General features: G+C 40.3%; 2 protein-coding genes and 2 long non-coding RNA genes across 5 annotated transcripts; 1 reads left to right on the top strand and 3 right to left on the bottom strand.

Annotated features, from left to right (window-relative positions):
* Positions 1-982: 982 nt before the first annotated feature.
* LOC113740705 (putative disease resistance protein At1g50180) lies at positions 983-3,625 on the bottom strand. Its single transcript, XM_027268237.1, has one exon. The coding sequence runs from the start codon at positions 3,623-3,625 to the stop codon at positions 983-985; it is 2,643 nt and encodes an 880-aa protein (XP_027124038.1).
* Positions 3,626-6,259: 2,634 nt separating this feature from the next.
* On the top strand, positions 6,260-7,342 carry LOC140005711 (uncharacterized). The gene is made up of 2 exons (XR_011813279.1): positions 6,260-6,713; positions 6,890-7,342. It is a non-coding gene; the product is annotated as an uncharacterized lncRNA (long non-coding RNA).
* Positions 7,343-8,658: 1,316 nt separating this feature from the next.
* LOC140005710 (uncharacterized) lies at positions 8,659-9,714 on the bottom strand. 2 transcript variants are annotated; one of them, XR_011813277.1, is made up of 3 exons: positions 9,494-9,714; positions 9,157-9,317; positions 8,659-8,761 (listed from the first exon to the last, which is right to left on the bottom strand). It is a non-coding gene; the product is annotated as an uncharacterized lncRNA (long non-coding RNA). The 2 variants fall into 2 exon arrangements; XR_011813278.1 differs by having other exon boundaries at positions 9,226-9,317; positions 9,494-9,712.
* A 502-nt stretch (positions 9,715-10,216) lies between these two features.
* LOC113740704 (non-specific lipid-transfer protein 1-like) lies at positions 10,217-10,579 on the bottom strand. The gene has a single exon (XM_027268236.1). The coding sequence runs from the start codon at positions 10,577-10,579 to the stop codon at positions 10,217-10,219; it is 363 nt and encodes a 120-aa protein (XP_027124037.1).
* Between the last annotated feature and the right edge of the window lie 5,679 nt (positions 10,580-16,258).

Raw genomic sequence — 16,258 nt, 5'->3', positions numbered from 1 at the left:
ATTAATCACTACACTGAAATTTAGACAATGGTACAATACAAGGTGAAGCAGGGCCGCTCAGTAGAGAGAATAAATAAATGAGAGTATAAGGTAAAAGTACATAGATTTGTATAGGAGATTATTTGAAATATTCATATGAAATAATTACTATAGTACTTTTTATAATGTGATATATGTAAAATAAAAAGGTGATTAAAAAAATGAAAAGGTGTGATAAAAATTGTATTTGTGATGCAAGTAAAAAAATTTTTTTTTTTTTTTTTTTTTCAAATCATGGTTCAAGACCAAGTTCAGTAAGGGATCCAGTTACAAACTCAAAATTGACCAATTTAGTTTTTTTTACTTTTAACATCTTACATGCATAGTGAGTAGTATTTAGGAAGCAACCAATCCTCAATTTCAAATGGGCCAACAGTTTATACGGGACGGATTCCTTGCCAACTTCATTCTTTTTTCTCTTCCAGTACACAAATATGGGCTTTTATTTCATTATTCTCCTTTTCAGTTTGGACAGCATGGGAAAAATTAGAATCAACCAAATGCCTCAAGATATTTTTTATCGATTTCGACATTTACAAATCCTAAGAGTTTACTATGAGGATTTTTTGAGGCCCACTGAAGACTTGAGCTGTTTATTTTTTTTTTTTAATTACTACTTGTATTAATATGATATATGCATTGCAAATTTATAGAAAGACAAATCCTATAAGACACTGTTAGTTGCCCAAAATATCATTAATAACAAAAGAGTCATTCCTTGTTTAATAGTGGGACAATTAAAAAAATAAGCATTGAAGTGTGAGATTTCAAATAATTTAAAAAAAAAAAGGACTTAAAAAGCTTGTGAATTGGGGAAAACAACAACGGAAACATTCTTTTTATTTATATATTTTGATAAAAACTTGAAATAATTTTATTAATCACTACACTACATACCTTCCATTCTATGTTCGAAATACAAATAAGGACTTAGATTCTAGAGTCAAAATATGCTGAAGCTAGGGACACTGGACACCATGTCCGCATCAAGCCTTCTGATAAAATCTTTTGGCATGTCCACAAGCTCAAGCTTATCAAGAGTAGATATGTGCTTCAGCTCTTCCGGCAACTTTTCTAATCTGTAGCACTCCCTGATTCTCAGGCACTGGAGCCGTCGCAATGCACCTTCCTCCACCTTTATTTCATCCACTCTTAGGTATCTGAGCTCAAGGAATTTCAATCGGTGAAACCCATTCCTAGAAATGACCATATGCTGTGATCCCTCATATGCATCTTTCATTTTGAGGAACGACAGCTGTCCCAACTTCTCTAGTACTGGCATTGGGTCAGCCCCGAGTCGTGTTTCTTTCAAAGACAAGCGAGAGAGATTTGGAGGGAAATCAGGAGGCAGCGTTCTCAAACCCCTCCCGAATAGCTTGAGCGCTGTTACATGATGGAGCTTAGAAAGTCCAGCTAGAGACTGTGGCTGCTCGAGACAATAAAGATGTAACGTCTTTAGGCTTCCAACCTCAGATAAATGCGTGCAGAGTTTGTCTATCTCTGATGTTCCATCCACCCAAATCCCCAGTTTCTGAAGACTTGTCAAAGTTGTCATGTCATTGTGCATAATGTGATCAAAGTGTATGCGCGACAGAGTTTGGAGATTCCTCAATCCTTCAATTTTAAGAGGCACATTACTCATTATATCATAAGCGTGTAGATGCCGTAAACTTTCAAGTTTCCAAATGAAATTTGAAACTATCACTCGGTTAATGTTCCGTATGTCAAGAGTTTGTAGGTTTCGCAAAAAACCGAAGGAATGAGGGAGCCTTTCAATGGATGTGCGTCTTAAACCGAGGTACCTTAGAAGCCTGAATTCACCAATTCCTTCTGGCAAATCATAACCCATCTCAACATTCTCAAGGTCCACTATCCTAAGCTTTCTGAAACTTTTGAAGCTAAGACTAATGTCTTCCCCGTAACGGCGGATATTGAAAAAAAGTAGAGACCGAAGAGGAGGGGTTGAAGACCCAAAATAATTTTTATCCCGAGAGAGAGTATGAACAGCAAGGTACCTGGATTTGGCTGATATTTTATCATCTCTGGTGTCATGGATCTGAAAAAAATTTTCATCCTCTGCCTTTCTGATTGCAACGTCTCGCAGCAAATCATGGACTCTGCAGCTTTTAATTCTCTCATCAATAGTCATTTCCGCCACTTGGACCATATTTCTGCGACAAAGTCGTTCCACATCATCATATGCTGCAGTTTCCTCCAAATTTTCTGCATCTCTTTTCTGCATTATTCCCTCTGCAACCCACATATGGATCAACTTGCGCACAGAAATCACAGAGTCTTCGGGAAACAAACCCAAATACAAAAAGCAAAATTTCAGATTGGCAGGAAGATCTGCATAACTTAATTCCAGAATTGCTGATACTCCGTTCTGGCTCCTTGATAGGTATGTGCTAAAGTTGCTGAGAACTTTCTCCCATTCACTCTTCAACTCTTTCTTGCCCAGTAGCAGGCCACCTATAACTGTGATGGCCAGTGGCAGACCAGCACATCTCCTTACAATCTCTCTACCTACTTCTTCCAAATCTGGAGGACACACAGCATTAGCTTCATGGACTAAGGCCTTTTTGAGAAACAACTGCCAGCTGTCTTCCTCCCCCAAAGTTTTCAACTCATGTGGTTTGCTAAGAGCATCTGCGTGTACGGCAACATCCAAGTTGCGACTTGTAAGTAGCAATCTACTTGATGTACTACCATCAGGAAAGGCCCTCGTGGCTAGACAATCCCACGCTGCTTCCTTCCATACATCATCAAGTACCACAAGATAACGCTTATCTTGTAGATCTTTATACAGCCTTTCTTCCAAGTCCTGCTCCTGCATCCTTTCCAACATGTCAAGTAGCTCATTAGTCATCGGATTTAATTGCTTTATGATTGTCCTCAGCGTCTCTTTGTGATTGTAGCTTGAAGAGACGCATACCCAAGCACGGCAGTTGAATCTTGTCCTGACGTCAGCATGGTTATAAACTTTTTTGGCTAGAGTTGTCTTACCAGCACCTCCCATGCCAATGATCGAAACCACACGGCGGTTTTTGCCCCCTTTCAAAAGTTCTGACACCAGCGATTTTGTTATCTCCCCGAAGCCCACTATATCCTTGTCCTCGTTGAGAGGAGAGGATCGCCTGATCCGTTGAAGCTCTTCTCCATGTGTAGTCATCCCCTCTCTAAGATTTTTGATACCATACTCTTCGCGGCTGTCAGCAATCTCCTTGAGCCTCATCCGTAAGGACTCAATCTCTTTACCGATCTTGTTGAGGCTCACAATTTTCAAGGGATAATACGTCAATTTGGTGACGAGTCCCTTGTCCTTTGTGAAGAACTCAACTTTGCTGGCAAAGATCTCAATGATATCCTCCGCATCGTAGGCCGCAGCTCTGATTTCAGAAACCCAGTTGCGGATCCTCTCATCTTCATCTTGCCTCTGATCAGCATCGTTCAGGAAACACCGCATCCGGACCAGATCATTTTGAAGTCTCTCAACTTGTCGTCGAACGCCTTTCAGGAAAACGATTTTTTGAATCAGCAGATTGCTAGTTCTCTCAATAACAACAGAGACAACAGGGTCAGCCATCCTGGTAAAGTGAGCTTTGCTTTCAACAACTAGTAAAGGAGGAGAAGCTTTTGCCTGTTAGGTGAAACTTCTAATCTTCTGTTGTTTTTAACTATCTCTGCGAAACTTCTCACGCCGTTCATTTCCTCTTCCAGTCAAAAAGAAAGCAGTTCAATTCACATGGTAGGGACGCCTGGGAGCCCTCCAAAAAAAAACAAAAGGGTGCTGCTGGTGGTGTGTTTTGGATTGTGGAATGGATGAAGATTAATTAAATATGAAGAAGAATTAAATCAAGGAAATCAAACAAAGTACACGAAGGATGAAGAATGAAATAGTAACTAGTAGTGTTTAATAGTTAAATTTCTCATGTACTAATTCACTGTTACAAGTATTTTCTTTTTTTTTTTTTCAAAACTAAAGTTTCAAAGATTTGAAAAGAAGTTTTTTTTTTTTTTGGAAGAAACATTAAAGTGGAATCATGATGAATCCAAGATAGGTTTGGAGTGGATACTTGAATGTAACACAGAAAGCGGACAACAAGTGAACGTGAAACGGTAGCATACTGAATATGTGTAATTTGCTGTATTTGTGTATATAATTAGTTTTTAAAATTCAAATTTGTCTAAATTTTTAATTCAATAACACCATACTAGCTGAATTTTAAGTGCAAAAAACTTCAAAAGAGAACAAATCGGAAGGCCCCCTGGGTGCGGGTCGGCTGGCTTTGGGAACACCCTCGTTAGGCCCAGATCATGTGGTCGATCCTGCTTCATTACCGCTCTGGGTCTCTTGGGAGGCGGGGATTCAGGTGCAGTGAAATTAGTCGGGTGATACCCAGATATCCACTGTATTGACAAAAAAAAAAAAAAAAACGGGAAGAAATTTATTGGCCGGTAATAATACGACAAGAGCCCATGGTTTTGGTCATGAACGGGAAACAAACAATTTTCCACGAGCCATGCCCAGGACGAAGACACCTTTGTAGGTCCACGGTTTTGGGTGGGATAGCAAAGTCTTGGCACGCGGTATGAACAAAAAACCCTAAATATTCCAGCCGCCATGACCAAGACACGTCCCACCTTTATAGGTCGAAAAGGAACAAAATAGTACAAGATTCCTTTCTCATCGCCATGACCAAATTAAATTCGGGGAAAAGGGTAGTATGTAACAATTGAGGAGGGGAGAACCTACCAAATATATTTTATTCTCTTCTGAATATTTTTTTTCTTTTTCAGGAATCTATTGATTCAAGTCTATCTGTCTATGTCCAATCCAGAAGTCAAGTCTTCCTCTATGAATTGTAATAAAATTAGGAAATTGATTTTTTGGAAGTGGGAAGCATCTTGGCTGTTGCCTGACCTCATTTGAGCGCCACATTATTGACGAAATATATGGCATGTAGTGTTGGCGGTCACAATTTTGCCTAGATCTCGTAAAATCCCTTTGCAATACATTTGACATAAAATTTGCCACATAACCAATACACCTTAACACACAATTTTTGTTTGGATTATATATTATTTACACCTTATTTATACACACTAAATTATTTATATCATCAACACATTTTTTAATTATTTTTTTAACTTACATATATTGTATGAAAAAAATGCTATAGTATTTTTTTTATAAAATTATCTCAAATAATCTACTATCCAAACACATATATTAGCACTGATAATTAATCCCTTACCTTGCGGTAAAAAAATATTTTTTATCTCTCACCTTTAAAATACTGCAAACTAGTTCCTTGCATTTTAAAAATGAAGCGAATTAGTCCCAGATTGATAATCTAATATAGATTTTGGATATAAAGTTGGAACATTACTATAAAAAGACATTAAGTCACTATAAAAAGGAAAAATTAAAAATAATAACATACTGCCTAGAAAAAAATTAAAGTTTTTGAGACAATTACATTGGTCAGCACAAAAAGGAAAAAATAAAAAATAAAAACTGAAAAACCCGCTAAGTTACAAAAATTTATAATTCAAAAATTGTTTAATCCTTTTTGAGTGAAGGGTTTCTTTTTGATGTTATAACTTTAATGGTTTGTTTTCTACGTTATAATTTTAATTGTTTCTTTTTATGTTAACTTTCTAGACACCAAAATTTTAATAAATTTGTTTTTTATTTTTATTTTTTGTATCTTTATTTTTATGTTTTACCCTTTAATTCTTATTTTAAGGGAAAAAAAATTTTAGGAAAATTTTAAAAAAAAAGACTATTTGTTGTTAAAAAGAAAATAAAAAAAGTTTTGAATTATCTGTTTTAATTGATTTTGAGTAAACTTGTAAACTGATTATTATCGATTTATTTGACTTTGGGTTAACAAAAGACTAGAGACACGTGGCAGCTGTACAAATAACGGGACAGAGGAGACAGAGACTACTTTGGGGACAGAGAATTTGAAGCCCCACTACAACTATAGTTGTTGTTATTCGATATGTACTTAGTCAATAAATTGGTATTAATCTCACACTTATCTTACTAACTACGGTTAATTAGTCAAATTCTTCCTTTCTTCTCCGTTAGAATTTTGTTAGTTTTCAATTATAATGTTTTTGGTTTCGGTTTTGCTTTCAAAGTACATCAAAAATAACAAATAATCCTTCTACTAGTTTGATCTTTTTATGTTCAATTTTTTCTTCAATCCAAAAGTTGCTGATGGTTGCCTCTCGTCTTAGGTTACATGCAAATCATCTCGCAACGGATCTTCTGTACCACACCCTGTTTCACATCCCGTCCCACTCCTTAGAATCTCGCCAAGTGTCCCTTAATAAATCAAACCTTCAAACAACCCAACTCGAACCATATTAAGTTAATTAATCGATTAACCAGGCAAAAAAACTTAATCTCTTTAACCAATACAACCAAAACCAAGAAAAATAAAAACTCTTTAACCAAAACCACAATTTATCAATGGAAAAAACCCTAAAACCCAAATAACCTCTGTCCCCTTCATCATCTTCACCATTCAGCTTTGACGAAATATTCACGGATATGGTCCGAGATGCCGAAAAGGGTTTGCACGAAGATGCATTGGCATTGCACATGAGAGACAACTTTTTTACGAGGATGAGATAAAGCGTTGAAGCTCTTCCCAAAGGTGACAAACAACTTATTTCTTAAAAACCTTGGTGGGTTTCTTCGAAGCTCTTTCTTATGGTAGAAATATATTTAGTTTTAGTGTAAATTTGTACTGGGTAATGGGTACTTCCGCTTCCGAAAAAAGTTTTGTCTTTGGATGAAAAGTTAATTTAGCTTTTGTTGTTTGCGTCAAAGGTCATCAGATTATGTGCTCTCAATGGGCAATTGGACGAAGCTCACCACCTGTTCGATCAAATGCCTAAGAGGAAGATGAATCAAACTGTAAGGTAAAAGATGAACCAAAACAGGCTATTTGTACGGTGAAAATATGGGTTGTTTGATTCAAAATTCATCAGATTATGTGCTCTCAATGGGCAATTGGACGAAGCTCACCACCTGTTCGATCAAATGCCTAAGTGTCATGAATCAGCTTTTCTGTGGAATTCACTGATAGCCCCCTATGCCGAAAAGGGTTTGCACGAAGATGCGTTGGGTTTGCTCCGAAAAGGGTTATGCCAAAACTCAGTTGTAGACAGCATTTGGAGAACATTCTCCTTGCTGAGTTGTGTTGATGATGAAGTTATATCAGTTCTTATGTTTCTCTTGTTTGGCAGATATCTGAAATCCCAAAGTTAACTTCTGGTTGCTTGTCTTGTTGGTATAATTGCAAGCTTTATAGTAGTCTTGTTATTACATTTTATCAACTTCTATATGACAATAGTATTTTGGATAAAGTGCAGGTCATCATCAAACTTTTCAAAAGTCTCGTTCACCCATTCAACTATTTTTTTTTTTATCAAATAGCCCATCGAACTCTTAAAATGATTCATATTACCCTTTATGCTAAGGTATGCTATGAAAACTAATAGAACTTATGCACGTAAATGGACATTTCCATCATTTGCCCGTTGCACTATTTTGTACTCCATTCTTTGTTACAGGTGGTTTTGACAGTCAATCTATACAAGACAGGATTGTTCATTTGTTAATAAAGTATGCAAAGCAGAAATGGCTCATTTGCTAACAGAGTATTCTTTGAAGAGGCAATAAAGATTGATCAAAAACCACAAATATAGTCTCCGAGTTGTGTTGATGATAAAGTTATATTAGGTCATATGTTTCTCTTGTTTGGCAAATATCTGAAATCTCAAAGTTAACTTCTGGTTGCTCTGGGTTCGTTGATTTTGCAGAACAAATATTGGAGAAGAGGAAGATGAACCAAACTCTTCTGGCAAACCATTGTACTTTGCTTGACTTGCTTGAAATTCCTCGGCTGATGGACACGTATGTCTTTGACCACGTTGTAAAATAATACAATAAATTCAATTAATGGTCTCTGTTCGGAATTAATATTTACTAACCTATGTTACAAGCAGATCAAATAAGTTCAATTAATGCAATAAATTCAATTAATTCCTTTCGCTCTCTAGTGTTTTTTTTTCTATGTGAACCGTGAAAGTGTTCAACTTGGCCACTCGACAAATAGTATACCAGAAAATGGTCATTTATTCCCAGCATGTCGCTTGATTCAAATCATCTCAAAGCTAGAGATGGAAAGTGGACATCTTGCTGAGATATACTGCGGAATTTTATTTTCTTCACTAGTGGAAGGAATAATGCATAACTAGAAATGATCTCAAAGCTAGAGATGCAAGTGCAGTTTTCTAAATTCCAGTGTTGCAGTATAACCACTACGTCCCTCAAACAATGAGAAGCAACAATCTTCCCATGCCAAAACAGAGCGGAAAACATGCAGTTTAATTGTTTTCCATCAAAGATGCACCTTCCCGGACACTGTTTGTTGCCCGACTATGCCCTGGATCCTTGCCAATTAAGTCAATGCCGCCAACTTGTTCACCAACCCATTAGATGAAAAGGATCTTCAAAAGATATGGTAAGAGTCAGAAATCGAGTAAGATGCTGAAACTTCTCTTTCACTATGTCAAATGTCTCTGCTGCAAAGCGTATTTGACAACTTCATAAAATGAAACAACAATCCCCACTGAAGGGCCTGCCCGGGCCACTCGAGGACCAACTCCTGTAAAAAGTCCCTTTATCCCTCCATCCCTGTTACAAAGTCACGATGAGTTAGAATAGGCCAAAAAGGACAAGAACCAAGGATTATATTGATCAAAAATATTTTAAGCATATACACCAAAAAATTTAGATAAGATAGCAATGCTAGTTTCTCATTCTTAAATTCGGTTGCTGAGAACAAAAATAAAGCCTGTAGAAACAAATTCTTAGACATGAGATTTTACAAATTTAGGCCTGGAGACACTTAGTTGGCATTATGGACCAGTATAACTAAGAAAACAATCAAAAAACAGAACTCATTTCCTACAAAGCTCAATCCCAGTCTGAACCTTCTTTAATCATTTTACCAAATTTTTGTGTTTAACCATTTATACATATCATCCGAATATGCAAGCCTTAGAAGAAACAGAACCTGCAAGTTATACCTCCATATCTCAAGCAATGTTTGTCTTGTGGTCATGAAATCCCACGAAAGGTAAATGTGCTGTTTTTACCTTACAGTTTGATTCATCTTCCTCTTAGGCATTTGATCGAACAGGTGGTGAGCTTCGTCCAATTGCCCATTGAGAGCACATAATCTGATGACCTTTGACGCAAACAACAAAAGCTAAATTAACTTTGCATCCAAAAACAAAACTTTTTTCGGAAGCGGAAGTACCCATTACCCAGTACAAATTTACACTTAAACTAAATATATTTCTACCATAAGAAAGAGCTTCGAAGAAACCCACCAAGGTTTTTAAGAAATAAGTTGTTTCTCACCTTTGGGAAGAGCTTCGACGCTTTATCTCATCCTCGTAAAAAAGTTGTTTCTCATGTGCAATGCCAATGCATCTTCGTGCAAACCCTTTTCGGCATCTCGGACCATATCCGTGAATATTTCGTCAAAGCTGAATGGTGAAGATGATGAAGCGGACAGAGGTTGTTTGGGTTTTAGGGTTTTCTCCGTTGATAAATGTGATTTTGGTTAAAGAATTTTTAATATTTTTGGTTTTGGTTGTATTGGTTAAAGAGATTAAGTTTCTTTGCCTGGTTAATCGATTAATTAACTTAATATGGTTCGAGTTGGGTTGTTTGAGGGTTTGGTTTATTAAGGAACACTTGGCGAGATTCTAAGGAGTGAGACAGGATATGAGACAGGATGTGGTACAGAAGATCCGTTGCGATATCCTATTCTACGTTTCTAACATTTTCTGAAACACTTTAGAACTGCAAAATTGGTATACACTGCCTAAACTTATTCAATGAATACCATTTGTATCTAAAAAAATTGCCATCGTGGAAAATTTCATCCTCCGATAAGTACCCATGTTCTAAAAAACCTTCCACACTTTTTTGTAATTTCTTCTTTGCGTTTTTTTCGTCATCTTGTACAATTAAAAGTTGTTTTTTTTCCGAAAATTTCATTACAGTAGAATTGAATGCCTAGAACGCTAGTGATTATAATGAAAAATATACAGATTAAAGAGTGTGCAAGATAGAACATTACTTTGTGCAGTCGATGTTGCGAGAAATCTTGTATGGGAGATTAACACCACACAGATGAGGGATTTGTGCAGCATTCTTGAGCTGACCATCAGTAGCACTCTGAGCAACAGATTTCAAGCAAGAACAAACACTTTGGCGATCAGTTTTAGTCTTAGCGAGGCTGAGTAGAGTCTTAATACCACTACAGCAAGCAGGTGCAACTTTTCCACCATTCAGGACGAAGCTAAGGCATGGAAACAGGTCGTTGTCAACAGTGTCACAGGAGATTTGTGCTTGCCCTCCATGGGAGAAACTCATGATAAGCATGGATACGAACATTACAAGAGTCCCTAGTTTGAGGAGTCCTGATGAATTAGCCATACTTGAGTTTGCCTTCAAAGTAAGAATGGTGAAGAAAGAAACTAATCTTTACTTCTGGACCTGGCTTTTTACACTTGGCCTGCTATGCAGACTATAGCAGTTTGAATACAATTTATAGAGGTGACCAGCCAATAGAATGTGATGCGTTGGGGTAAAAATTGCTTCCTTTTTGATAGTGATGTGTGGTGTGTACCTTAAACAATGAACAATTATCTGGACTATCTATCTGGTAGCATTTCACAGGAAGTTCTTCTTCTTCTTTCAAGTAAAGGTATCAAATTATATGAGAGAAAATCTAGATTGGTTGTTAAGATATTCGTCATAGCCGTAGTTTTGAAACTAAAACTTTGCTGGGATATAAAGGACTAGTCGTGGAAGATAAAGAAGAAAGTTTGGCTTAATTTTTAAGGCAGTTATCCTTCCCTGGATGAGGGGCTAATGTAGCAACTGTGGCATCACGAAATTGGGTAGAGAATGCTATTATAACATTTTGTAACATTCCAAATAGTGCATTTGTTGGACACAAAAAAATTTCTTTTTTCTGAATATTTTGTTTTACACATTTTTCAATTACCTTTTTACCTTATATTTATGACATCCTAAGAAGTTACTATAGTAATTTTTCCCCAAAAAATGCAATTTAATTGGGCTTTTTTCTTTTTTCTTTTTCTAATAATAATATGTTAGTAAGACACCATTTCAAAATAGTTTACAGAGTCCAACCATCTTAATCTTTGCATTTTTGAGCAGCATCAAGGAAGCTGATTTAATTAATCAGCCAATAAATAAGTCCCCAAAGTACAAAAGACACCAGATACAGAAAAAGATCAACATTACTTAGCTATCAAGTGAAAAGGTTGTATCCCCTCTTGGCTGTTGTTAAACGGCAAAGTTGCCTTGCCAGATCACATAAAATAAAACTTCGTTCTACTTAGGATGTATCACCCCTTCGCTGTTGTTAAACAGCAAAGTTGCCTTGCTAGATCACATAAACTAAAACTTCGTTCTACTAACTGATGCAGCTGTTAGACTAGAACGTTAGAAACCATGTCCAAACAATCACCAACTTTGGAATTTGTTGCTTTTTTTTTTAAATTAATATTTGTTTACTACTTTTCTGTAATGTAGCCAAAGTTTAAAAAAAAAAGAGAAAATTGTCAAATTGCCAAATCCTGGAGTTAGAACACAAGTACTGTCCCATGGAAGATGTAATTGTATGCTAATACACGGACCCAATTCAAGAAAGTTAGCTAAGAAGCTAAAAAATTTAGTTTCTTTTGTTTTAATTACTAAATGAAACAAGGCGGCCTAAAACCTAGGATTAACTTTTCTAACTCTGACAGTGCAAGAATTTCTTTAGATGAGTGGGACTAGATGCATGACATGACATGAATAGAATGAAAATTTTAAGTTTGAATAGATACTACGTGTGATGCATCTCAAATTGTTCGTATATGGAATCTTTATACTTTTAGCCTAGCAAAAACAGATGCAGGACTACATAAAATGAGTTGGGCAGTGTATTTTATTGTCAAAAAGAAACATCCAATGGCAGTAATTGGTGGTTAGATTTTATTTAAAACTTCATCGCAGAGCACTAACATTTTCCAGTAAAAATATTGGATTTGTTTTTTTATTTATTCTAACATAAAGTTATCTTTTCTCGTTTTTAATCTCGTTTTGCTATTTGAAGCATCTTTCTGATTCTATAGTACCAATTAGTTGGTCATGTAGTTTTTTTTTTCATGCCATGTAGATCTTGACAATTAACCTAGTAACTGATGGTTGGTTTCAGGGACCATTGTAAAAGGAGCAGCTCTTTTGCATGATGAAGGGGCAAGGGAAGTGTATGCATGCTGCGCTCATGCAGTCTTCAGGTGATATTTGCTTACTGTCCCTTTTTTCACACTATATCCTTGTTTGCTCATTCTCGTACAAACATGTTTTTGTTGTCTGGCAACATCGAATCCAAATAGTTTGTACTGGCCTAGTATGTTCATACTTTTATTCTAATGGATCACACGCTGCAGCACTTTTTCCCACCATTTTGTTCCCTAACTTTCTCGTTTCCTTTTTTTTTTTTTTTGGAGGGGGGGTTGTTTGGCCCAATTTGCTGTGTTATTCGGCAAATGAGATCTTAATTACATTGTCAACACCGGCTTCCAGACCATCACTTTTCTTTTTTCAAGAAAAAACCTGCTTCAGTTCTTAGAATTCTCTAATCAGTTGGAGCTTCTTTCTTCATCTTCTTTAGCTATTATACAATTAGCCTGCCTATAATACTCGACAATCCTGTGGGCCTTGAGAATACGTTTGACTGAGTTCTCAGCATATCTGTTGTTCATTGCCTACGGCCAGATCACCAATTTGTCATGTATATGTCAACTATTTGAAGTTTATGTGCATATACATTCATGTTGAGCTCTGTTTGGTTAATGTGGTTCCTGCCTGTGTCAGATTTCTTTAACCCTTAGTTCCATGTGAACTTTGTGGTAGCAGAACGCATGTTTATAGTTCCCTATTTTTTCATGTATGCATCCCATTATAGATCACCGGGTTGATGTTGTTTCTCTATGGCCCACCTACAGTTGAGAGGTTGTCAAGTGGCCTGTTTCAAGAAGTTATTGTTACTGATGCGACTGCCGAAGTGAAGGTCCGAACTGGCCTGGTGCCTGGGGAGCGAGCTGGTCAAGCATTCGGCCTGCACGTGAACGAGCTGCGGGGCTAAGTCCCCCGAAGCAACTCCGACGATCAAGTCAGAATGGATTCGTAAGTAGAAGAGTAGAGTTTGCACTATGAGTAGCGTACCTTGTGTTTTTCCTACGCGTGATATTTATAGAGTCACAGGTAGTAGTTTCCTGGTAGGACAAGGAGTCTTTGTTGGAGAGAAACGGCTCCTAGGGCTCCACTACCCAGCTCCGATAAATGCGAGCTTCGCAGCCCATCAGGCCCATCCGCCTGGGAGGCGGCGCCCATCTGGACCTGCGAACTGACTTGACACTCCGACCAGCTATTCATGTCCGAACTCGTGGGCCGGACTGATGTATTTATGGACCGGGCCGATGTGCGCATGGGCCCTACTACACTAGCCCCCCTCTAGTCTAGAGTCATCGAACATGCGCATGAATCTAGGCCGACTTCCAGGGCGTCGTGTCAACTCGGTGTGGGGCCCCCGTCGGGGAGTGGTGCAAGCAACCGTCGCGTCGGTTCGCGTCTGCCACCTCAACCGTCCGACGCGTCGACCAGTTATGACAGTTAGGAACGGTTCCCCATAAACAGTTCAAATAAATGCGTGCCCTCTCGCTTTCCCGCCCTGAGAATCGCCTATAAATAGGCCTCTTGGGCGTCATTTTCACTCCTTCTCCTTCACTCTATCAGTTCGCTCCTTCAATCCCTAGTTCGCTGCTTCATCCTTTTTCCTTCGAGAATACGTCGGGTCGCCCTGCCTTAGGAGCCCAGAGTCAGTTCGCGCATTCCTTAGATCATCCTTTCATCCGATCTCCTTCCATCAGTAAGTTCCCCTTTCCTTTTTATGTCTTCTTACAGTTCTGATAGTTCTGACGTCACTAGTTCAGCCCATAGGCATAGAACAGCTAGCCCCATACTCTTAGATAGCAGCTCTTCAGATTCCTTTAGTTCTTCTCCTTCTATTTCATTTGGGCCAAGACCCGTAGCCTCTCCCAACCTGTCTCCTGTTAGAATAATGAGCCCGGCCGAGCGACCTGCCCAGCCTCTAGTCGGAGCAGCTGAACATGCAGCTCCAGATCAGAAGGCGGTAGGGACCTCGGGGGGGCCGAGTGGCGACTTTGGGGAGGTCGACACTATTCCCCCAGCCCTGGAGCAAAAAGATGTTGACGAGCTGGCGGAAAAATATGAAATCCCAGCCCAATTCGAGCCCAGGGCCGCCCGCCCAGGGGAGGTCGCCAGCCGACCTCCCCCTGGTTTCGTGGCGATCTACAGGGACCAGCTGATGGCTGGTCTCCGCCTGCCCATCCCCAATTTCCTCTTCTTTATCCTTACCTTCTGGGGTATTCGCATAACTCAGGTCATCCCCAATGCTGTTCGCTCCATCATAGGCTTTTTCATCCTCTGCCGAGCACTCGAAATCCCTTTTTCTCTTGACCTGTTCCGAGCCTTCTTCCAGATGAAGGTCAGCGGGAAGGTGCCTGGGTGGTTCTACTTTGCCCGCCGAAGTGGAGCGAAAACCCCCACCCGCGAGCTGTTCACGGAGGCACCTTCCTCTATCAAGGACTGGAAGCCTCAGTTCTTCTTCGTGAAGAACCTAGGTTTTCCTCCCCTTACCTGGAGAGCAGAGACTCAAGTCTCAGATCCCCTTCCGTCCCCGCTCCCCGTGTCCGAGCTTAGCCGCCTACTCAGCTCGGACGCGAAGCTGGACGTGAAAGAACTCAGCAACGACCAGCTTTGGGCGGCGGGGCTGATCCGAGCTAGCTCCTCGGATCCCTCACCAGAGGATAGACCACTCTCCCCGGACGAGCTAGACACCTGTAACTATCCTGCCCTTCCGTCTTCCCTTTTTTTTTTTTTTTTTTTAGGCATTGCCCTCCTGGGCTTCTGTTTGTGCAGTGAAGCGGTTTTCCTCACTTCTGTCCATTGGCGGTGCCAGCAACCCGGGCGCTACCACTCAGAATCCCTCGGCCATCCCAGCCAGATCGGCGCCAATTCCGATACCTCAGCCAGCTCCTGCTCAATCCTCCAAGGCGGTTGAGGCTGGGAAGAAGAAGAAAAAGAAGACAACTGCCAAGAGAGCTAGGGTGGAGACGAATTCGTCCCCAACTCGGGAGGAGAGGCCAACACCTGAGCCTGCTCAAGGCGGCCACTACGGCGTGAACACCGCCGAGAAACAAGCCCGGGCTGAAGCTCCCCCTAACCTGTGGCAACGCCAGAGCTCCTTGCTTTTCGACCCCCAGACTCGGTTGACGACGCATCAACACCCCATGCACTTCTGCCCCCAGTGGAAACTATCCATAAATGATCGAGCACAGTTCCCCGAGGTGGCCCGGGAGCTCGCTCATGGGGCCGTCCTCCCACGGGACTACAACTTAGTTAAGGCCATGGACTCGTCCGACCTCCTCGACTATTACTATACGGGCACAGCTCAGGTGAACGTGGTTGGGTCCGAGCTGGCCAAGCGCTACGAGAGCCTGCTCCCCCTGATGAGCGAAACGAAGGCGACCAACGAGAAACTGCTCAGTCAGAACGAAGCAGCTGTGGCCGAAGCTGAAGGCCTGAAGAGGCAACTCGCGCAAGTCCACACAAACTTCGAGCTGGAGCTGAAGAAGAACTCCGAGCTGACCTCCCAACTGAAGGAAGAGCAACAGAAGGCAGCCGAGCTGGCTGCTCAGGCGGAGGCGGCCAGGGCCGAGGGATGCCAGGAGGGCGTGCGAGCCTTCCTCCGATCAGAGGACTTTAGGGGCGACCTGGCTATCTTGAATACTCCCGTGCTGCAGCATGGGTATTCCCAAGCCCTGAAGGAAGTGCAAGGGTTGGGTCTACCCGGGTTCGATCTGGGAAACTTTCCCAGTTACAACCCCCTGGCCGTAGAGCAGCTCGACCGCCTGGTGGAAGGCTACACGCATGGACGGAAGCTAGCCGACCTAGTTGCTGATCCCCTGCTGCCAGTCTCCACCCCCGAATCCGAGCAGGAGGAGGAGGAGGAGG

The sequence above is a fragment of the Coffea arabica genome, chromosome 4e, assembly GCF_036785885.1.
Source record: "Coffea arabica cultivar ET-39 chromosome 4e, Coffea Arabica ET-39 HiFi, whole genome shotgun sequence".
NCBI classification, from domain to species: Eukaryota; Viridiplantae; Streptophyta; class Magnoliopsida; order Gentianales; family Rubiaceae; genus Coffea; species Coffea arabica.
Note: the sequence above shows the minus strand (reverse complement) of the source record. Positions and strands in the feature narration are given on the sequence as shown.

Bases quoted from the DNA above. Each gene is read 5' to 3' on its own strand.
- LOC113740704 (XM_027268236.1), bottom strand. From the start codon at position 10,579: ATGGCTAATTCATCAGGACTCCTCAAACTAGGGACTCTTGTAATGTTC.
- LOC113740705 (XM_027268237.1), bottom strand. From the start codon at position 3,625: ATGGCTGACCCTGTTGTCTCTGTTGTTATTGAGAGAACTAGCAATCTG.